The sequence below is a fragment of the Pipistrellus hanaki genome, assembly GCF_964339955.1.
Source record: "Pipistrellus hanaki genome assembly, chromosome: X".
Lineage (NCBI taxonomy): Eukaryota > Metazoa > Chordata > Mammalia > Chiroptera > Vespertilionidae > Pipistrellus > Pipistrellus hanaki.
The window spans coordinates 46,229,477-46,254,420 of NC_140524.1; the positions used below are offsets into that span (position 1 = coordinate 46,229,477).

The 24,944-nt window shown below is 38.2% G+C and overlaps 1 protein-coding gene across 1 annotated transcript in view; it reads right to left on the minus strand.

Moving 5' to 3' along the window:
• The window catches only part of COL4A5 (collagen type IV alpha 5 chain), a 348,876-nt gene that overhangs the window by 133,681 nt on the left and 190,251 nt on the right, over positions 1-24,944 (minus strand). Inside the window, exons 20-29 of the mRNA XM_084870434.1 lie at positions 19,416-19,589; positions 18,996-19,079; positions 16,309-16,401; positions 14,564-14,634; positions 12,823-13,014; positions 11,881-12,049; positions 5,461-5,553; positions 5,261-5,365; positions 4,175-4,272; positions 2,775-2,925 (exon numbers count right to left, since the gene is read on the minus strand). Coding sequence (XP_084726560.1) covers positions 2,775-2,925; positions 4,175-4,272; positions 5,261-5,365; positions 5,461-5,553; positions 11,881-12,049; positions 12,823-13,014; positions 14,564-14,634; positions 16,309-16,401; positions 18,996-19,079; positions 19,416-19,589 — 1,230 coding nt within the window. The remainder of the gene's footprint in view (positions 1-2,774; positions 2,926-4,174; positions 4,273-5,260; positions 5,366-5,460; positions 5,554-11,880; positions 12,050-12,822; positions 13,015-14,563; positions 14,635-16,308; positions 16,402-18,995; positions 19,080-19,415; positions 19,590-24,944) is intronic.

A 24,944-nucleotide genomic window follows, 5' to 3' on the forward strand; every position in this document is an offset into this window, starting at 1 on the left:
CGGACCTAAACACAGTCCAGGCCTCGCCCATGATCCAAAGCCCTACTCTGCTGAGTGAGACCAGACCTTCCAGCTTCCTGTCCAGTCCCTGGTCTCTGAGTCATAAGGCCACTTCCCCACGTTCTCCAAAATGCATTGCTCAGTAACTATCTATACTAATAAAAAGGTAATATGCTAATTAGACTGAACATCCTTTAGGACAAAGCCATGGTGCCAAGGGCTCAGTCAGATGTGGTTAGGAGGATCAGATCAGCAGGGAAGAGCATTTAGGGGTGACCAGGCTGGCATGCAGAGCAGTTGGGGGTTATTAGGTAGGCAGGTGAGCAGTTAGGAGCAAGTGGTCCCGAATTTTTAAGGGATGTCCAATTGCCAGTTTAGGCCCAATCCAACTCAAGGCCTAAACTGGCAGTCAGACATCCCCTGAGGGGTCCCAGGTTGGAGTGGATGCCACTGGGCTGAGGGACCCACCAACCTCTCATGCATGAATTTTATTAACCAGGCCTCTAGTTTATAAATAAAAGACATAATAATAAAACAAAGAACTACTGATATACACAATAATAACATGAATGGACTGCAGAAACAATATTCTGTGTGGGGGGGAAAAAACCCTTACAAAGAAAAGACATGTTGTATGGCTCCATATGGAATTCTAGAAGAGGTAGAATTAATTTGTGATAAAAGTCATTATAATATAGTTGACAGTGTGGATACTGGGGTGGGGACCTAGAAAAGGACAGAAAGGAAATTTATGGGATTATAACTTTATAAAGATTTGGTTACACAAGTGTTTATCAAAGTCAAGCAAATGTACCCTTAGGATTTGTGTATCTCATTTAATGTGAAATTTATATTAAAAGAGGAAGAACAACCATACAATTATAGTTGTCATATGTATGCTAAAGTAATTATGAAGAAGTATATGGCTATTTCACTTTATGTTGAAATGCATCAAATGGAAGTTCCATTTTTAGTTTTTTGAGGAAACATTATACTGTTCTCTACAGTGGCTGCACCTATCTCAAGAAACTAGAAACACCATTCAGGAAGGATATATACACCTTTATGGTCATAGCAACACAATTCATCATAGCTAAGATTTGGAAACAGCCTAAGTGCCTATCAGCAGATGAGTGGATCAAAAACTGTGGTACATCTACATAATGGAATACTACACTGAAGTGAAAAAGAAGGAATTCTCACCATTTGCAACATCATGGATGGAACTGAAGAGCATAATGCTATGTGATATTAGCCATTCAGAAAAAGATAAATATCACATGATCTCACTTATTTATGGAATATAATGAACAATATAAACTGGTGAACAAAAACAGATCCAGAGACAGAGAAGCATCGATCAGAGGGAAGGTTGGGAAAGATGGGGGTAAGAAGGAGAAATCAACCAAGAGACTTGTATGCATGCATATAAGCCTAAACAATGGACAGACACCAGTAGGGTGAGGGAAAAGGTGGGGGTCAAGGGGTAATGGTGGGGAGAAGGACACATATGTAATACCTTAATCAATAAGGAAAAAAGAAAGCCCTCCCCAAAAGAAATGCATCAAAAAATAAGTCAATGAATGGAGAAAGTAATGGATAGATATGTGATAAGTTATGTAGAGTAAAATGTTGACAATAGAATATTAATGATAGGTATACAGTATATTTAAATATTAACCTTAGCTTTCTATTTTGACTTACATATCATCCCAACTCTTCATTAGATAACTAAACTTAACTGATTATATTTTCATTAAAAATATTTAACCCAAAACAGTCTTTAATAATATTTAAAGTAGTCACTTTAAATTCTTTCTACATTATATATAAAAATTTTAAAATTAAAATGTTGTCGAAGAGATAAATGTTAATTGTATAACTTAGGTGGTGGATAGATGGGTTTTTATTGTACAATTATATTTTTCTGTTTGAAAAGTTTCTCAATAAATGTTTATAAAACTATACTGAGATACCTACTTTTTCCATCAGATTGTCAAAAATCCAAGAGTTTGTCAACATACTTATCAAGACTGAGGGAAAACAAGAATACTCATACATTGCTGCTGGAAGGGTAAAATGGTACAAATTGAGAGGAATATAATAATATCTAGGGGTTCATTTACCCTTTAATTCAGAAAATCCATTTTTATTTATTCTGCTATCACATTTGTACCCATATAAAAGAACATGTATGCAAGGTTATTACTGTTATGTTAATTCTAATAAGAAAAAAAAGTTGGTAAAAAAAACTCAAAACAATCTAACAACCAGTAATTGTTAGAATGAACTATGCTATAACCAAGCAATTCAACATTAGTAAGCTATTTGTAAAAAACAAAGATCTCTATATGCTGACATAGAGTGATATCTAGTATATAATTTAACAAAATGAGTAAAGTTCAAAAAGTCAAAGAGTAGTACACTATCTTTTGATAAAGGAAATAAAATGTATTTTTATGGTTTATATTTGTCTGAAGGAACACTAGAACTAATTAAATAAATAACTAAAAATGGGTACATATGGAATGGGGAGGAACAGAGTGGATGGAGGTGGGGTAAAATGAAGATTTATCAGTGTTTCTTTTGCACATATATAATTATATTATCTACACAATAAAATAAAACACAACGATATCAATGAAGGATGGAAAAAAAAGAAGTGGCAGCATAGACTTTCTAGTTAATTGGACTTATCGTCCATAAGCTTTCCCAATAGTTTCAATATTTATAAAAGTTAAAAGCAAATTGAGAAGTAGCAACAGGTTCTGTACCTTTTGGTCCAGGTAGCCCATCCAATCCAGTGCGTCCAGTAGGACCTGGAGGTCCTGGGAAACCACGATCCCCCTTTGGACCAAGTGTTCCTTTGAGTCCTGGAAGTCCTGGAGGCCCAGGTGGCCCATGTAGCCCGAATCCTGGTTCTCCCTAGAGCATACACATAACAAAACACAACAAAAACTCCTATGACTTTTTCAGTATTGATTGTTTACAAGAGAGAATTTAAAGTAGAAAATACAAGGTAATACTCCCATACACACACACCCATGTGTATGGAATAGAGTAATTAAATGAAAAGTAATTGTTAAGTTGGAGAGAACATCTGGAAGGATGGGAAATGAGGCTTAGTAGAACAAATTAAATGATCTGGACTGGTTTCAGGACAAGAAAAAGGTAACAGAGAGCATGAGACTAAACCTGATTGAGGAAATATGATAATAGACTGAGTATTAGATGATTATTTTTAATTTGTCTAAGTATGGTAATGACATTGTGGGTTTTTTTGTATAAAATGTCCACTTACTTAGAGATGAATACTGAAGTATTTTAGGTAAAAGTGACATGATTTTGAGATTTAAGTTAAAATATTTCAGCAAAGAAAGAGGGAATAGATAAAGCAAATATGATAAAATCCTAATAATTTGAAATCTGAGTGATAAATATATGTAAGTTAATTGTATTATTCCTTTTTTTATTTGAAAAGTTTAATAATAAAAATAATTAATCAATAAAGAAGTTGCTTCTCATGAGAGATGGTGTCATGGTCAGTAGTTCTTCCCATTCCCATGATGAAAACATAGGAAGTTTAAATTAATTAAGAGGCACAGTTTAAACCAAAAATAGAGGGACAGTTAGGATAAATACACCCCATAGAAGTTTGCTGAAGATTGACTGAACAAAATTTAAATTGGTTAAGATATAATAAAAAGGAATGAAAAGTAATTCAAACACATTTATCATCATCATAATCATTAAAAGTTGATAGCAGGGACTTGCAGTGTGTATTTGGGAAAGGACTGGGACAGAGGGACAGTTCTTGACATGATATTCAGCGGCATTTCAATCAATCATCACAGGAATGTACAGAAACATAAAACGTGTTGGTGGTGCTACAGAGAAGCACAGGGGGAGTTGATGATTTGTATTTTTTCATCTATAATCTCCCTACCTCATTAAATAATTGGTCACTGTAAAACAGTTTCAAAAATTTTTTTGCTTCAAATATGATCTCTTGGATTACTAAAGACTGTTTTGGGTTAAATATTTTTAATGAAAATATAATCAGTTAAGTTTAGTTATCTAATGAAGACTTGGGATGATATGTAAGTCAAAATAGAAAGCTAAGGTTAAAGAAGGCGGGGGAAATAAAAAGGAGAAAAGAACAAATGTCTCAGACCTTTGGTCCTGGAGAGCCTGGTGGCCCAGAAGGGCCTTCTAGACCCATTCTTCCAGGTGTCCCAGGTGCTCCTGGAGGTCCTGGAACTCCAGGAAAACCTGTAAAATTATGTCATTTTAAAATCTCCAAATAGAAGACACTACAGGAAAGATACCCAAACTCCCAAATGAACAATGTTTACCTTGTCCAATCAAGCTTAGTGACTACAATAAGAGCTTAAAACCACATGACATTTTAGATGACTACTTAAGATCAAGCTTTACATATATTTGGTATTCCCTCTCAATCACCTTATGGTCCTATTGTTTTCACAAAGGGCTAATATGTGTGGAAAATATGCTCTTCTAAACTGGGATGAAGGCTATTATGAGGCAAAACTGAACATAAGAAATGAATCTCACACAAAAATGCAGAAAGTATTTTCTTCCGCTTACATCTAAATATAGTATACAAAATATCTGCCATATAATTCCGGAAATGAGCTAAAAACAACTGCAGATATTACACACATATATACACAAAAAAAATCAAATCTGACTCTAAGTCACTTAGTGTGAGTAAGGATATGTTTGGCACTAATCTCAGAAGAATTCACACTCTTGCCATTCATGAGAATAAATTTTGTGAGGAATAAAATAGAACTGAAGCAACAGCTTTTTAAAATTTCAGGAAGTCAAGAGAATATGATTTAGAATAAAGCATTATTTGATTACATGTGTGTAATAAATATGTTTTCTGTTTAATGTAATCCATTTAACAAACATGTATTGATTGCATACTATGTTCTAGGAACTGTTCTGAGCCCTGAAATTACAATGATGAACACAAAAGATAATAATTACTGTTATTTTTAGAGCTTATATATAATTTTTAAATATCTCTGATTTAGACATTTTCTTGTCTATCTGGACTATTTTAAACAAAGAAAAATGAAATTATAAGCATGCTGTGACTTTTTATTTATATTCTTCATAATATATAGAAAAAGGTTACACTTTATGTATTTTATTATTGACTAAATTATGTCAAAGAATAATGTCATACTAACCAGTTAACTTATCCTGCCTGCTACACATTCCTACATACCTTTGGGACCAGGTGGTCCAGGAAGCCCGATTCCAGGAATACCTGGCTCTCCTTTGCTACCTGGTATTCCTGGCAAGCCTGGTTGGCCTGGGAGTCCAGGATCACCTGAGGAGAGAAGCAATAGTGTTTTTAAAAGGGAAACCTTCATATAAAGAAGCCAATAAATATTGAAGATCTGGTCAAATATATTATTCACCTACCTGGAAGACCTACTTCACCATCTCTGCCTGGGATACCAGGCAGGCCAGGCTTCCCTGGCTGGGTTATAGTCTGACCTGGATCGCCTTTAGGACCTAAGGGCAAATGGGAATCAACAGTGAATAAGTGTTCTTTTGACTAAATATAGCTTCTAATTAAAAACACAAAAGAAAAAGAAAAACACAAAAGATTGCATTTTCTTTTGAAAATGCAATCTAACAAAAATCTATAAGAAAAACAATCACATACTATATATTCAAGAAAGATACCAAACAGAAGAATGAAATTTCAAAAAGAAAAAAAAGTGGATGACAGCTTTCATAGTGAAATATATAGACCTTGTATCATAGAAATATGTACCTGAAACCTATATAATTCTATTAACCAATGTCACTCCAATAAAATACATTTTAAAAAAGCGCCCATGATTAAAGATGGCATCTATAAAAATATTTTAAATATAGGTCAAAAGAGTCTTAAAGAATAAAATTGAAGTAAACTAATGGTTCCTTAAGATTTTATGTGTGCAAAGTTTAAGTACACCTACTTCTTATTAATTGAAATAGCTTAAAATGGGCTCAGGTTCAGTAAGAATTTCTTAAACATGAAATTAAAAGCACTAACCATGATAGAAAAGACTGATAAATTTGACTACATTTTAATTTATTTCTGTCCATTAAAGATGCCATAGAGTGAAAATGACAAGCCATAGAAAATAAAAATTTTACAAAATGAATAGCTAGCAGAAAAGAACTAATACATAAAATATATAGGGTGGGGCAGAAGTAGGTGTACAGTTGTGAGTATATGAAACAGAGTTTATTCTTGTATTATTATTTATTAACTAGAGTCCTGGTGTATGAAATTTGTGCAACGGGGGTCCCTCAGCCCAGCCTGCACCCTCTCCAATCTGGGACACCTCAGGGGATGTCCAACTGCCTCTCACAATCTGGGACCACTGGCTCCTAACCTGCTAGCCTGCCTGATCACCCCTAACCACCTCTACCTGCCTGATTGCCCCTAACTGCTCCTCTACTGACCTGATCACTCCTAATTACTCCCCTGCTGGCCTGCTCTCCCTTAACTGCCTCTACCTCACTCAGTACCCAAGACCCAGGATTCCCTCATCTGGCCAGGTGCAGGCACCAGGACCTGGGCTGACTTTGCCTAGGCCGGCTGCAGCCACAGGGGACTGTGGGTGGGTGGCTTCGCCCAAGCCACAGCCATAGGCGCCCAGGACCATCAGGCAGGTGGCTTGTCCCTCTACCGGGCCACAGGTGCAGATGCAGCCTCTGGCACCTGGGATTGTGGGGCCAGCGGCTTCTCCCTCTAGTGTGCTACAGGTGCAGGCACAAATCTTGGCACCCAGAACTATGGAGTGGGTGGCTTGCCCCTCTCCAGGGCCCCAGCCCCAGCCCCTGGCTCCTGGGACCATGGAGTGGGTGGCTTGTCCCTCTCCCAGGCCAGGCCACAGATGCAGGTGCAGCTGCTGGAACCCAGGACTGTGAGGCATGCAGCTTGTCCCTCTCCTGGGCCGCAGGCACAGTCACAGCCACTGGCACCCAGGACTGTGGGGTGGGTGGCTTGTCCCTCTCTCAGACCACAGCCTGGCTGGTCCCCATTCTTTTCTTGCGAGCTCATTTGTACCTGGCTAGTTGCCATTCCTCTCTCCCCAGTGTTGAGTGTCTGAGCAGTTATGGTGTGAGGGTGTAAGGGCGTGATGACCATTTGCATATTAGCTCTTTATTATGTAGGATTATTGTACTATTTTCCATAGAAACACCTGTATGTATGTGCATACATATACATATGTTTCAAAATGTATACATACTTTAACAGCTGATAACTCACCTAATTTTCACTCCTTTTCAGGTTTAATTGATTTGAAATAATGCGGGGAGTCCAGCTAAGCTTTGAACAAATGAACTTTATACTAAAGGGCCAGTATACTGCTTTTTAAGGGAATACATAATTATAAAGCTTTTAAACTAGGTCTAGTAATAATTAATGTCGTTTTCTAATACTTTTTTAAATCGAATTTATTTAAACAATACAACAAAATTTAATCAACAATATAGTTGCCGTTGTTTTCTACTACTTGTGCCCAATGCTCAGGAAGCATTTTAATCCCTCTGTTGTAAAATTCTTGTGATTTTGATGCAAAAAATTCGGTCAATGCATTTTTGAGGCATTCTTCATTATTAAATTTTTTTCCAAGAAGAAAGTTTTGCAAAGAACGAAACAAATGGTAATCGGAAGGGGCAATATCAGGAGAATATGCAGGTTGAGGGAGAACTTCCCATTCCAACTGGCGCAGTTTTTCAGCAGTGATTCTTGCAGTATGCGGTCGTTCGTTATCGTGGTGAAGAATTACGCCCTTCCGATTAATCAGCGCGGGTTCTTTTTCTCTTAAAGCTTGGGCTAACCTTTCCAATTGGGCACTATACACTGCACTTGTAATGGTTTGGTTAGATGGTAAAAGTTCATAATGAAGAATTCCTTTAAAATTCCACCAAACACACAACATCAATTTTCGCATGCAAGACAGGTTTTGGCGTGGGCTGCGGAGCCTCATTTTTGTCCAACCATTGAGGCCGCCTTTTCAAATTAACATACAGCACCCATTCTTCATCTCCGGTAACAATTTGCTCTAAAAACAGCAAACGGTTTTGACGAGAGAGGAGCGAACTGCAAATTGTGACTCTTTGATTACGGTTGTTGTCGGTCAACTCATGAGGAACCCATTTTCCAAACTTTTGGACTTTGGCAAGTGCACGCAATTGATTGGAAATTGTTTTTTGTGAACAATTTAAAGTTGTCGCAAGCTCTTGTTGGGTAATTTGAGGATTTTGCACCAAAAGAGCTTGAAGAGCTTCTTGATCAAAATTGGACACACGGCCTCGACCACTCTTGTCATCTAACGAAAAATTTCCCTCGCAAAATTTCTCAAACCAACGCTGGCATTTTCTGGCGCTAACTGCATCTTGACCAAGAGCACTACAGATGTTTTTTGCAGCCTCACTTGCTTTTCTTCCTAATTGGAACTCGTAAAGCATGCAGTGCCGAATATGCTCTTCATCCGCCATCTTCTTAGCCCTAGTTTTGCAACAAAAACCAAACCAAACACAAACTTTTTCAAGCAAAACTTGTTAATTGCACTTCACACGTTCTGTAGATACCACGTGTTTGAAGGTTATGTCAATTCAAGTCAACGCCAAGCAAGATTTTAAACGAATGTTTAAAAACGACATTAATTATTACTATACCCGATAGTACAAAACCAGCAACAGTCAATAAATTGAAGATGCACAAATAGCAAAGAAATAATCATTGGTGTTTGCAATTCTATTGCTTTGTGTCATCAACAGTGTCTGGACCAGAATATCATCAGTTTGAAAACAGGCATTGACAAATAAATTATTAATTTCTGTAGATTATTTTAAATTTAAAAATTGAACTTTGTTAATAAACAATGACCTTATAATCATTCAAAGTGTGTATACATTTTGTTGGGAGAAAACACTTGAATCGACATTTCATAAAAGATAATGAAAATATTCAGTAAATATATAAAATGGTGCTAGATTTTAATGTAACCAAAGAGATACAAAAATTGCCATGAGATATTTCAAAAAATTGGCAAAAATACAAAAGTGTGACAATACAAATTGTTTATGAGGATGTAGAGCAATAAGCAATCTCCAATACTTCTAATAGAAATATAAATTGGTACAATTGCTTTGGATATAGTTTGGAATTATCCAGTAATTACATTTGTAAGATGAATTTATTCTATGCCTTGAAAATGCTAATCTTAAATAGATACCCTAGTCCAGGTTCTAGCAAAGTATTTCTGTAAAGGACCAGACAGTAAATACTTTATGTTTTGCGGGCCATATGGTTTTTATCATAACTGCCCAATGCTGTGATTGTAGTACAAAAGCAACCATAGTCAATAGTGAATGGTTGTGTTCAAATAAAACTTTCATTCATGACAAAAAGTGTTTGGCCAGTTTTAATCCATGGGCTATAATTTGCTGATGCTTGCCCCCAGAAAAGTGTGGGCACATGTACACCAGTGTATACACAGAAACATCCTACCTAATAAAAGAGTAACATGCAAATTAACCACCTTTCCATTACACCCAAAAGCCACACCCACCAAATAAACCCAACCAAGACTTCTACAGCCACAGAGAGCAGCAGGAGAGAGGCTTGGGTTTCCCAGGCAATGAAGGAAGCCAAGCTTTCCACCTGCCCTTGCTGGCCTAAGCCTCCACTCAAGACTACAAAGTTTCAATTATAGAAGGTAAATAACCCAAACAGAAATGGTGGCAGCCACAGAGCTGGAAAGATTGGGAGGCTTGAGTTGCCTCCAGTGATGGAAGAAGCAAAGCTTTCCACACATGCTGGCCAGCCCAGGCCTTCATTCCAGGCTACAAACTTTCAATTATAGAAGATACATAAGTCCCAAAGGAAATGGCTGCCAGGCATGGAGTGAGCAGGAGGTTTGGCTCTGCTCCAGGCTACAAAGTTTCAATTGTAGAAGGTAAATAAATTCCAGATATCAGGGCCTCTGCTTCGGTAGCCAGGGGGCATGGCTGGCCTGCAAACCACCATAGGCCCTTTGCTAGGCCACCCCAAGCCCCAAGGGAACCCCCACCCTGATCCGGGACACCCTTCAGGGCGAACCAGCTGGCTCCCACCCATGCACCAGGCCTCTATCCTATCTAATAAAAGAGTAATATGCAGATTGACCATAACTCCAACATACAATATGGTTGCCCCCATGTGGTCAAAGATCCTGCCCCCATGTGGACACAAGATGGCCACCACAAGATGGCCAACAGGGGAGGCCAGTTGGGAGGCACCAGGCCTGCAAGGAAGGGCAGTTGAGGGGGACCAGGCCTGCAAGGGAGGGCAGTTGGAGGCGATCAACCCTACAGGGGTGAGCAATTACGGGTGACCAGGCTGGCAGAGGAGAGAAATTGGGGGCAAATGGGCTGGCAGGGGAGCAGTTAGACATCAATCAGGCTGGCATGGGAGTGGTTAGGTGGTGATCAGGCTAGCAGGAAGAAGCAGTTAGGGGAAATCAGGAAGGCAGGCAGGTGAGCAGTTGGAAGCCAGCAGTTCTGAATTGTGAGAGGGGTGTCAGACTGCTCTTGAGGGGTCCCAGATTGGAGAGGGTGCAGGCCGGGCTGAGGGACACCCCCCAGCCTCCATGCATGAATTTTGTGCACCGGGCCTCTAGTTATTTATAATAGGTCTGAATTATAAAATAGCCAATTGTTCATTAATGGTAGAATATATACAACAACTGTGACACACACACACACACACACACACACACACACAAAACAAGATACTAAACAGCAATGAAAATGAATATGCTGTAGCTATATGTAGCATTAACATGAATAATATTTATCTTACAATCCATTAATATAAAGTTCAAAAAGAAGCATACATATAAGAATAACCAATGGACAGAGACAACAGGGATTGAGAGCATATTTGGGAGTGGGGAGGGGGGCAATGGGGGGGTTAAGGACACATATGTAATACCTTAATCAATAAAATATTGGAAAAAAGCTTAAAATACTTTGTTTTGGAATTCATATTTAGGTGATGACACTAGGGTTTAAATGGAAGGAAACTATGCAAAAGTCAAGAAGACAGTGGTTTCTCTTGGAGAAACAGAAGGGGATATGATTAGGAAAGGACAAAGAGGAAAATGGGGGTTTCTAGGATGCTGGTAATGTTCTGTTTCTTGGTGTGTATGGTAGTTACATGTGTGTCTCCAATATAATTATTTGTTAAACTTTGCATTATGTATCTTGTACTTCAAAAAAACAAACAAACAAACAAACAAACAACAACAACAACAACAAAAAACAGCCTGGCTGGAGTTGTACAGTGATTGAGCATTGACCTTTGAATCAGGAGATCACAGTTCGATTCCCAGTCAGGGCACATGCCTGGGTTGTGGACTCCATCCCCAGTAAGGGGCATGCAGGTGACAGCTGATCAATGATTCTCTCTCATCATTGATGTTTCCATCTCTCTCTCTCTCTCTCTCTCTCTCTCTCTCTCTCTCTCTCTCTCTCTCTCTCTCTCTCTCTCCTTTCCTCTCTCTCTCTCTCTCTCTCTCTCTCTCTCTCTCTCTATATATATATATATATATATATATATATATATATATATATATATATAAAGAAAAACAACAGAAACAATAAAAATGAAGATATTCAGAAAAACATTTAAAGAGAAACCCACCCATAATAAAAGCACACATATTGTATTCCCTTGCTAAGGAGTTCTGAAAAGCCCAAATATATATTATGAAAGGAAGTTAAGAGTGGCCAAAGATAACACATTTCTTCTTTTAAGTACCAAATTAAAAACAAAGCAATCATACTCGCCTGGTATTCCTGGCTGGCCTGGATTTCCTGCCACACCTTGTATGCCTTTTTCACCAATTGGGCCTGGAGGGCCAATACCAATAGGGCCCATAGGCCCTCTATTCCCTGGGAGACCTGGCAAACCTGGCTTCCCAGGGGGACCTCTTTCACCCTTAAAAGCAATTCCACCCTGAAAGGGAAAAGTTTAATACAGAAAAATAGATATAACAAATAACTCTCTGTAGGTTTGTATTACTGAATACAACTAGAGAAATGATACAGCCATAAATATTTCTTACAAGCTGTATAAGTGCAATGGTATGTGTGAGCACTTCACTTATTTGTTCCTTCAACAAATATTCTTGAGCTCCTGCTATGTGCCAGGTGCTAGTGATACAGATAAAGAATAAAAATAACAAAACACTTTGCCCTAATGAAGTGTATATTCTAGTATGTAAGAAGTTTACAGTCTATTTAATATTTGATATAAATAATACTTTCTACCTAAATATTCTGTGCTATGTGTTGCACACAAGACTGTTTATTTATATTCAACATTTAGGTTCCATAACACATTTAACAATGGATATTTAATCACACTAACCTCTAAGATTACTATATATAAAAGGCATATTAGACTTCTGCCTTTAGGTTTAAATAGACCCAGACAAGGGCATGTGGGATAATAGAAGGGAACCTTACGTTGACCCACAAGCATCTTAACATTTTTTTCCACCTATTCATAGTTAATATTACTTAGTATAAAACTGGGTTAAAAATAAAAAATGGATAAAACAACTGAGAGAAAAGAGTGGTAAAGAACCCTACAAAGTACCATTTCTATATAGTAATCATTTTCTTTTAAGCATTGATTAAGTGTTTATGTTCTAACAAGCATATCCTAGGAAACATCCCTAAGTAACAATTTGACATTAGAAAACCAAGAATATCAAACCAACTCACGGGTTCTCCTTTGGGGCCAGGTAGTCCTGGAAATCCATCCTGTCCAGGTGTGCCAGGTATACCAGGGAGACCTGGAGATCCAGGGAAACCCAACTCCCCCTTTTCACCCTTCATTCCTGGAAAAGTGAGGATGTCACCAGGTTCACCTTTAGGTCCAGGAAAGCCTGGAGCACCAGGACCTCCGGGTATGCCCTGAAGGGGTAAAGAAAATAAAGGAAGGGGGTGGGAATGAAAGAGAAAATCACTTTCTTTTTATGTACACACACACACACACACACACACACACACACACACACATATATATATATATATATATATATATATATATATATATATATGTTGTATATATATGTATATATATTCACGATCGACAATGACAGATCAAAATACAAGCACACGATTGGTGCCAGTGAGAGCTTTATATGTATTGTGCATGCATGAGTCAATTTAGCCTTTTATATATATATAGAATAAACTTGCATAATTAGACCTGCTTTCTGATTTAGCTAAACTTTTCCAGCCCTGTGAAGCATCCTGAATTCTCTTTGGGGTAATTTTCAACACTGCAGTAAATATCAACGTGAAGCAGATTATTATTGTAGATCACGCAGGAAGAATAAAGGGTAAAATATTTAACTGCAGCAGTTGACTATATTCTGCACAGTGAGAAAACCTGAAGTCATTTTCAAGGTCCACCATTTCTTAATTCTTTTCAGTTGGGTCAAATTTCTAAGCTTTCTAATCTCCATTTTCTGGCTAATGAAGATAGGATTTCATCAAGTCTCCTATCTTCCTACTCTAGGATTTCTGTGAGGATCAAATGATATGAGGCACAAGAAAATGCTTCACAAACTTTTGGTTAAAGTGTAAAATGTTTCCACCTAGCTATAAAGCATGTCATGTTCCTGAGCTGAAGAAACTCCAAGGATGCTAGTCGTAAGGGAGAGGAAGCCAGGTGTTGCTACATGACATCATTAACCAGTACCCACAGCGACCATTTCTGGGCTGGGCTGTAGGCCTTATTTTGCGCCATGGTGTCTCGGCAGCATCAGCTGCAATTTGGTGGGCTATTGTTCCGGGGTGATGGCAGCCCACTTGGGGGAAGCCAAGCGTTGCTTTGTGGGTGCCAAGTCCATGGTGCCATTTCTCTGTAAATGGCCAGTGTGTGTCACTGCAGCTCCTGCATTGAGCATCTGCCCCCTGGTGGTCAGTGCACATCATAGCTACTGGTTGGATGGTTGGACACTTATTAGCATATTAGCGCTATATATATATATATATATATATATATATATATATATATATATATATATATATATATATGTATTTCAGAGAGGAAGGGAGAAGGAGAGAAAGATAGAAACATAAATGATGAGAGAGAATCATTGATCAGACATATCCTGTAGGCTCCCTACCTGGGCATGTTCCCTGATAGGAAATCAAATTATGACCTCCTGGTTCATAGGTCAATGCCAAACCACTGAGCCAAAATGGCTGGAGTTTTTGTATTTCTAAAACATTCCTTTCTCCAGTTTACCCCATCAACCCACCCAATAACATTTAGTGTACAAATCTATTATATTAATCAAGCGAATTCTGTGAGTCAGGGAGAATCAAGGAATCAAATAAGTCACAATTTAATAGAGAAACTAAACCTCCTTAATATATATACACAAGTGAAAATCAAAGTGCAAATGGATTTCTTTAACTTATTTTGTAGTATAATATATTCAAAACTTACTCTTAATCCTTTGGGACCAGTTTCACCAGCATGTCCTTTTTCACCCTTTTGTCCAGGAAAACCAAGAGATCCTAACACACACACACACACACACACACACACACACACACACACACAATAATGTGAGCTTTGAAGTTGAACCATTGACAAAGCATATAAAAATCATTAAGTCAGCAAGTCAAGTTTTAAAATAAGAACCCCATTCAATCCTATTTAACAGGTCACATTTTTGTTTTCTGAGTTTATGCTCTAAAAATGAAGAAATCATTCTCCCTTTTAAGTAAATATAACATTTCATGTTACATACAATATTGGTTTTTCAGGTACTTCCAACTCTAAATCCTCTCAAGAGTTCACAGCTGGCAAGCACTATGCATAGAGGCTCCTTTAACTATCCCGCTGCCAAGGGGAGAAGGAGATGTGAGCAAAGTCTGCATATCTTTCTTTGATCTGACTTAAGTAATTTTCCTAGATCCTCATCAATTCTTTATTTAGTTTGTCACTCCCTAAATAAAGGTTTATGAGAAACTTTTAGTACTCAATGACTAGAGGAAATATTACTAAAGTGGGCATTCCCCAAATGGGTCCCTGAATCAGTGGCATTAGCATCACCTGAGTACTGGTTAGAATGACTAATTATACGACAATCATTCCAGATCTACTGATTCAGAAAATTTGGGGGTTGGACCTATCAATGTGGGTCTTAACAAGCCCTCCAGGTAATTCTGATGAACTCTCAAGTTTGAGAACCATTAAACTGAAGGTACAAGGCTAGATTATTAACTTCTAGTGGCAATTATAAGACTTTCTAAGTATCAAATGAATTGGTTTCCTTGGCAGATACTCTGGTGTCTAGTTTAAGCTCTGACATAGACATAAAATTTGATTTAAAGATAATATAATATTGAGCTATCCCAAGAGGTAGTTGAGTAAAAGATTTGTTGGTCAATGGATATTAAATATAGTTTTGATTAGACACATAAAAATGAAATTACATATAAAAAGAGGAATATTGGCTATTGGTTACCAAACTCCTGTAGAAGTCCCATTCCTTCATGACAACATGTGATATATCCCCAATGACTAAGCTCTACCACTGGAAAATATACTCAGGGGTCAGGTATTCCCCCAATTTTCTGTAAGAAAGAAGTCTGATGCTATATAAGTAAATTTTCTCACCATATAGAAAATAGGGGAGATATTTTTCCTAGACTAATAATGTCAAAATGTTTTAATAAAAACTGATGGTAGCTTCAGCTATTAGAAACAAGAGTATAACTTATTTCATAGCAGATAGAGGCACTTCATATTTATTTATGAACTAGAGGCCTGGTGCACAAAATTCGTGCACTGGGAGGGGGTGTGTCCCTCAGCCTGGTCTGCACCCTCTCACAGTCTGGACCCCCCAGGGGTTCTTAGTGCTGCTGCGGAGGTGGGAGATGCTCCCACCACCACTGCTGCACTTGCCAGCCATGAGCCTGGCTTCTGGCTAAGCAGCATTCCCTCTGTGGGACAGCACTGACCACCAGGGGCAGCTCCTTCATTGAGCATCTTTCCCCTGGTGGTCAGTGTGCATCATAGTGACTGGTCATTGTGCCATTCGGTCAATTTGTATATTAGCTTTTTATTATATAGGATATGAGTGACTAGCTATAAAATGAGAAATTGGTATTCTGAAGCTACAAGCTCACTAAAACCTAGCCAATAAATATTTTAAAATGATGCCCAGAGGCAGGATGTTTTACCTGGAGGACCTGGAAGACCTGGCAAACCAGGTTGGCCTGGAGGCCCTGAAATACCAGTTGCAATACAGTTGAAGCAGGTGTCACCTTTGTCACCTAGAGAAAACCATCATAAAAATATATTACTCATCTACCTTCTTTAGATAGGGTCTAAAGAAGTTAGCACTAAGTAACAATATTGCTACCTAACAGTGTAGTTAGAGAAGCCTATATCTATAACAGATTTCTTTGATACATATTTACTGAGTACCTACTGTGTGCTGAGCACTGTAAGTGTTTGTGATACACTGGCAAACAGATCAAAGAAAAATTCATGTCTCCATGTTGCTCACAATCTACTAATGGAAAGGGATAATAAATAATGAAGGTAATAAATTATATATATATATATATATATATATATATATATATATATATATATATATATATATATAATATGTTTACAGGAAAAGTAGATCTGGATAAATGGAATTGGACATCTAAGGATAGTTCACAGCATGCAATTTTACATAGGGTGGTAAGGATAGGCCTTAGTGAGAAGATGATACATAATAAAAAAACTTAAAGGATGTGGTACATGCACAATAAGTATAGAATATTCTAGGCAAAATTAATGAGACCAGATTTTTGGAGCAGAGTGAGAAAGGAGAACCGGGTCAGAAAGTTAACAGTTTACAATGAGTGGCATAACATAAACATCACACAAGCACCATAAATACTGTGGCTTTATGAGTGAAATGAGAATCTAGTAGAAGAATTTAAACTGAAAAGCATCATGATATACCTTAAGATTTAAAAGAAAGATTTTGGCTGGGGTAGAAACTGGGTGACTGTTTAAGTGGCTACTGCTGCAGTGATCTAGAAGAAATGACAACTCTCCTAGAGTGACACCAATGAAGATGATGAGAATTGATTTAATTCTGAACAGATTTTACAATAAAATCAATGAGATTTTATCAAATGTCACATACAGAATCCAAAAGGAGAGGTGAATCAAGGGTAATGTCAAAGTTTTTAGCCCAAGCAATCAGAAGGCTAAAGTGTCCTGCTTTTAATAAGAAGGAAAATATGTTACTGGCAAAATTATGGGGAAGAAGGTGGTAGAGGTAAGACTTCAATTTAATCAGGATGTGAAGTTTAAAATGTTAAGTAAATAGTTGGATATACTAATCTAGAGGAAAAGACTTTTATATGGACAGAAAATATAAATGTAGAAGGCATTGGCAAGTAGATAGTATATAAAATCTTGAGAGTTAATGAATAAGCTTAGATGAGAAGAGGAAACAAGGCCAAAAGTCTGGAATATTCCAAAATTAAAAGTTGGGTATATAATTCTAAAATTCATATGAAAATGTAAAGTAGGCCAAGATAAAGGTATAATAATTTAGTTTGGAATTGGTTTAAGGAGAAAAAGTATAACAATGGAACAAAATAAGGAGGTCATTAACAGACTCATACATAGTCATACAATTTACAACAAAATTTCTAATGCAAGAAAATGATGCTCTTTTGTACAATGGTGTTGAATCAATTAGATATACATATGAGAAAAAATGAACTTTAATTCCCTGCTTCAAACTATTGAAATATATACAAAATTCAATTGAAGACAGCACTGGCCGGTGTGGTTCAGTTGGTTGGTCTGGGCTTCTGCCAGGGTTGTGGGCTTAAGCCCTACACTTTCATATCAACATATTCTCTCTCTCTCTCTCTCTCTCTCTCTCTCTCTCTCTCTCTCTCTCTCTCTCTCTCTCTCTCTCTCTCTCTCTCTCCTTCCATCCTCCCTACCTCCCCACAAAATAAATTGAAGATAGACCAAGGATCAAAACACAAAGGCAAACTGGTAAGAGTTCTAGGAAAAAAATTATCAGGTCCTTTGGGTTAGCAAGTATTCTAAACAGGACATAAACAGTACTAACAATAAAAATGACATTAATAATAGGAATTCTTTTAATTAATAACTTCTGTTCAAGAAAAAATACAAGTAAAAAGCAAGGCACAGAATATAGGGAGAAGACAGTAGTGGCTTTGAATAGGAGTATTAACAATAGGCAGGAAGGCAGAATATATGGGCACAGATGCAAGTAGTTGAATAAATGTCATAGCAATCTTAGCAAGTTCTATTTGTTATTGCTTTAAATGGTCAGTGAAGGAGGAAGCAAAGTCAGAATTTTAAAATGAGAATGGAAGAGGAAGTATTAAAAGTATTAAAAGTATATAAAAAGTATTAAAAGTATATAAAAAGTGTTAAGAGAAGATGCAGGCTTATAAGAGGTAGTAATTTGGACTCGCTAGGGCTGTTTTTCTCCCAAGTGAGTACAACGAAGTGAGTGGAGGGTAAAGGAGTCAAGGGTTTATACATGGAATTGATTATAATGAATTGATCATTGCATTTAAGGTAAATTAAGAGGGAAGAAAAAAAACACCAAAACGTTGAGTGGTAGTCAAAGTTGGTATGTCTCATTGAGTTAAAATAATGTTGAAGTCACTTTATTAGTTAGTAAGCTAAAAGGATAGAGACAGTGGTCAGATAATGGAGCTGATGAAATCAAGGTTATGGAAGTGTGTACAATTGGAAATAAAACGGTCTTAGGTATTTCCATGGGAGTGAATGGCTGAGATAGGGTAGAGGATATAGGGGATTTTGCTAATGATTTGAAAGAATGAAGGAATAATTATGAAGATCAAACCTTTCACTCCTTGTTCTCCTTGGAGTCCTTTATCACCTGGAGATCCTGGAGGGCCTGGGGGGCCTGGTTCACACATCTCACCACCTGAGATAAGATAAAGAAAGGATAACAAATTAATTGTTGTGAAATGTCCAGAAGACTAAACAAACAAAAGAGCCTGACAAGCTAGAGAAAAAAGACATCTTTTTAGTTACTCTCTGCAGTAATACCACTACCTGTAAGCAAAGGGAAGATATAATATTGGGGAGAATTTGAAGAGCAAATTTAAACTTCAAAGAATCACTAAAATTCAAAAGTAGAAGTTGATGTAGAATCACATAGATAACAGAAACACAAAGAATGATAACGAATTCCAGCCAGATTTATTTATAAGTGAAAACAAAATACAACAATAGAGCTTAGGAGAAAAGAATAGCTTACTAGGAGGGATGTGAGGACCTGGAGGGCCTGGAGGCCCTGGAAGGCCAGGAGGCCCAGGCTGTCCATCAAATCCAGGGGGTCCAGGAATAGAAATTCCAGGTGGACCTTTATCACCTTTCTGTCCCCTTTCTCCAGGAAAACCAGGGAGACCAGGAGGACCCATAATTGCAGCCCCTAAGATTAAAAAAAAAAATTGAGAAGAAACAATTCACAGAGTTAGCATTATTTTGGCTCCTGTCTTCAGAGGTATATTCTGTTGTTTTGTGAGACATTATAGGGCGTGTGTGTGTGTGTGTGTGTGTGTGTGTGTGATAAAACATTTAAATGATCAAAATTATCTTATTTCAGGGATGTTCCTTTAGTGCTCAATGGGACATTAAATAATGATAAAATAGCCTTTAATGTATAATACCTGTTATATTCTTAATGTTTTCTATGAGAATCAATATCTGGAGAAAGGATGAAAAGTTTCAAATACCATAAGTACCAGTTTGTGTGTACGAAAGAATAATTTAAAGTAGCTTTATTACATTTGGAAATATACTAATAACTCTCTACCTACTCTTCTTTGATACTGTGATCTTTTAATCTTAAAAATACTAGAAAGCCTTTAGAAAGAAAAAAATAGGCATTTCAAAGTTTCCATATGTCTGTTTCTGGACATTCTTCTGTTCTATATATTCCTATACCACTGAAACACTTTTTCATTACTACAGCTTTACAATGATTTCAGAACTGGTAAGGAGGACCAGACCTTTCACTTCTTGTTCTCCTTGGAGTCCTCTATCACCTGGAGATCCTGGAGGGCCTGCTTTGTTCTTTTTACAAACCATCTTCATTACACTTACAAAGTTACTCTTCTAAATAAATTTTACAATCAGCTTGTTAGTTTCATTGTAAAAAAGTATCAGGATTTTGATTAATTTGAATTTAAAGATTAAATTTTGGTAGAATCTTCTATTTATAATATAGTTCTCACATCAAGTAATAATAAAGTATACCTCTCCATTAATTTATTAACTTTATATTATTTAATAACTAGTAGACCATCGCACAATATTGCACATAGTAGGCTGCCCACTGCTTCCACAGGAGCCAGCAGGAAACGCAGAGCTTTGCCTAGAGCCGCACTGCTTCCACGGGAGATGTGCTGCTTCTACAGGAACCATGCAGTTTCTGCTGGAGGCAGAAGCAAGCATGGGCTCCAGGAGGGAGCTGTGCTGCTTCTGTGGGAGGTGGAGCTGCCATCTAGTCTCTGGGCCTGTGCTCAGCCATGGAGGCTGCAGGCCAGTACCCCTATCCACCAGAGACCCTCTGCAGCTGGGGCATTGCCACAGCGACTAAGTAAGCATCGCGCCGCACCATGCCCACTACCCAAAGGCCCTCCATTGCCATGGCAACAAAGCAAGCATTCCACCAGGCCTCTCATACTACCCACTCTCACTGGCACCCCCCCCCCAGGACTGGGGGACTCCGGCTAGACTGAGGGGACTGGGCACCACCCTCTTGTGGCTATGGGCATCACCATCTTTGTGACAGAATGATGGTTAATTTGCATATTACCTTTTTATTAGATAGGATATTTTACAAAATTCTGCAGAAATGCTCTACCTGGTTTGACTCAGTGGTTAGCACATAGTCCTGTGGACTGATGGGTCCCAATTTTTATTCTGGTTAAGGGCACATGCTCACATTGCAGGCTTGATCCCCAGTAGGGGGTATGCAGGAGTCAGCCAATCAATGATTCTCTCTCATCATTGATGTTTCTATCTCTCCCTCCCTCTCTGAAATCAATAAAAATATACTTTAAAAAAATTCTGCAGAGTTTTAACAAATATTTTGTTGGGTTTATTCATGAGCTAATTACTATTGTCAATTTTACTGCTATTACTATTTTTAACTAGAATTTTTCTGTTATATGTTTAAATTTTTATTGCTGATAAAGAAAAGGCAAATTATTTAGGTATGCAGCTCATTTCTGGCCACCTTGCAAACATTCTAAGTTCTGGTAATTTGTCTTTTGATTATTTCAGACTTTATGGGTTTGTGGATAACCATTTGGTGTATTTTTCCTGTTCTATCCTGACACCTCTTTTTTTTCTTCCAGACTTAGTGCATTGGCTGTTATCACCAGCATAAGAACAAATAGTATTGGTAGTTCTGAGTATCATTATCTTTTTCTTTTGCTTGATGAGGATGTTCCTGATGTTTCACCACAAAGTATGGCATTTCATCTACAGTCCTTTACTTCCTGTATGAAGTACATAGTTTCATCAAGTTAAAGGAGATACATTTTAAGATTATTTTCCTTTTAACAATCAATGGATATTAAACTTTATTGACTGATTTATCTGTATCTATTGGCCTATTTCCTTTTAATTTATCAGTATTGTCAACTACAGTAATGTTGAACCATCCTTGCAATCCTAGGTTGGCTTAATTTGATAATATTTTTTAGGATTATTTTTTCTGTATCATTAATGAGATTGATTTACTGTATAGTTATTTCTAGTGTCATCTCCTTGGTTCTTTGGTATCAATGTTATTCACTTGAGTTTTCTTTGTTTAAAAATATTCTGAAATGGTTTTTAAAATTTGAGAATTATATGCTCAACAGCTTGGTAGAATTAATTGGGGGAAAAAATCTATAGGAGAGAAACCAAGATGGCGGCATAGGTGAGCAACTGGTCTGCTGCCCCCACAACAATTTAAAAATTAAAACTAATATAAAGGACATCTATCATCCAAAACCATGGGAAGGTTGGCTGAAAGAGAAAGGAGAGCAAACCCTGAAAAGCTGAGGAGCGTAGGTACGGAGGCACGCAAATCGGGCTGGTGGAGAATCGGGCTGGTGGCGGAGGCACGTGAATTGGGCTGGTGGCGGGTGACTGGGCGCATGGCTTTTCATTTCAACCCGAAAGGAAACAAGCTCCCTATCACTTTGAAATCAAGTTTCTGGGGTCATGTGGGGGACCCAGACGCCTATGGGGAGAAGCTGGTCTGTTGGCCATTGGTCCGAAGTGAGGGCGACTCTTGCAGAGGTGCACACAGCAATCATTGTTTTACTGTGCTGGATCCCAGGGAAGCGGGGACTTGGAAAAGCAGGGGGGGGGGGGTGGGATAGCCATTGCTGTTAGCCACACCCCAACTTAGTGACTCCTAAGACCCTGCCCCACCCTGAGGCCCCGCCATGCCCTGAGATCCTGCCCTGAGGCCCCACCAGCAGATTCTACAGACCTGCCCAGGCACCACACAGCTGCTTTTGCATATAAATGGCTGGTATTGTGGCAGCTTAAGGAAATAAACTGCAGCTCCAGCAACAAAACCAACAAGTCCCAAGCAAATGAACTGTACCCCATTGGTGATCCAGAAGCCAGTGTTCCTAGTGGTCAGTTTCAACCCCTCACACCCATAAGTGACACATTCAGGAGACAGACTCAGTGAGCACCAAAGCCCCACTGAAACAAATCATGTCTCCTTTATAGACAGAGCGGGTCCTCACAGACAATTGGCCTGGAGATCAATTCCTCCCAGTGTACCAACAGCAATCAAGGCTTAATTATACCAAGACTTTGCACTCAGCCCACAAAGGAATATACCAAAGCAACCACCTCAGGTGATTGGGGAAGCTGAACTATTGGACCCTATAGGTACCTACCACACAAAGCCACTCCATCAGCCAAAATGAGGAGACACAGAAACATGTCATGAATGGGAAAGATGAAGGAAAGTAAATTACTGGATGACACAGAGTTCAGAATCACATTTATAAGATTACTCAAGAATCTTCTAAAAAACTTTGAGAAACTTGATGAGATCTCCAAGAAGCTTGGTGAGACCTTCAAGGACCTTAAAGAGAATACCAAAAAAATAGAAAAGGACCAGTCAGAAATTAAGCATACAATCTCTGAAATAAAGAATATACAGAAACTCAACTATAGATCAATGTACCCCAAGAATCAAACCAAAGATCTGGAATATAAGGAAGGAAAAATCAGAGAAACATAAAGAAAGAAGAATCCAAAAATGTGAAGATAGTGTAAGGAGCCTCCAGGATGGCTTAAAGCAGGGGTCCTCAAACTTTTTAAAGTGGGGGCCAGATCACGGTCCCTCAGAGAGCTGGAGGGCCGGACTATATGAACTACTAATTCCTACTGTAACACCTCGGCTGCGCTCACTGCCCAAAAAACCTGGCTTTCGGATCAGACTCCTCTGCGGGCCGCATGTGGCCTGCGGGCCATAGTTTGAAGACCCCTGGCTTAAAGCGTACCAACATCTGGATTTTTGGGGTGCCAGAGGAGAGCAAGCAGGATATTGAAGGCTTAATGGAAGAAATAATAACAGAAAATTTTCCCTTCCTGATAAAAGAAATAGACTTACAAGTTCAGGAAGCATACAGAACCCCAAACAAGAGGAATCCAAGGAGGGACACACCAAGAAACATCATAATTAAAATGCCAAGGGCAAAAGACAAAGAGAGTATCTTACAAGCAGCAAGAAATAAACAGCTAGTAGTTACCTACAAGGGAGTACCCATACGACTGTCAGCTGATTTCTCAACAGAAACTATGCAGGACAGAAGGGAGTGCCAAGAAATATTCAAAATGACGAACAACAAGAACCTATAACCAAGATTACTCTACCCAGCAAAGCTATCATTCAGAATCGAAGGTCAGATAAAGAGCTTCACAGACAAGAAAAAGTTAAAGGAGTTCATCAACACCAAACCAGAATTACATGAAACGCTGAAGGGTATTCTTTAAGGAGAGGAAGAAAAAGAAAAAAGTAAAGGTAAAAATTATGAACAACAAAAAGACATAAAATACATACCTTCCAACAAGTGAACCTAAAAATCAAGTGAATAAAAAATCTGAAGAAAAAAATGGACTAGTGAATATAATAGAATCAGGGACATAGGAAGGGCTTGGACTAACAATTCTCAGAGGGTGAGGGAAGAGATTGGACAAGAATCTTACACCTATGGATGAAGACAGGGGCGGGGGATAAGGGCATGGGGTGGAGTTTGGGATCAGGTGGAGGGGAGCTATGGGGGAAGAGGGGGAAAAGAGGAACACCTGTAATAATCTGAACAATAAAGATTTATTATAAAAAAATCTATAAAACCAACCATAATACCAATGCTTTCCAATAGAGATCTTTAACATTTCAAAATCTTCTATGGTAATTTATCTGTACTTAGATTTAGAAATATAGTTTCTCCGGACAATTTTGTTAATTTATGTTTTCTGCTTCTTAAGGAATGTATATTTAACCTAGAATTTCAAATAAATTGATATAGCTTTATATTTATCTTACAATTAAAAAATGTACTTGTGCCGAAGCCGGTTTGGCTCAGTGGTAGAGCATCGGTCTGCGGACTGAAAGGTCCCAGGTTCGATTCCGGTCAAGGGCATGTACCTTGGTTGCAGGCACATCCCCGGTAGGGGGTGTGCAAGAGGCAGCTGGTCGATGATTCTCTCTCATCAACGTTTCTAGCTCTCTATTTCTCTCCCTTTCTCTCTGTTAAAA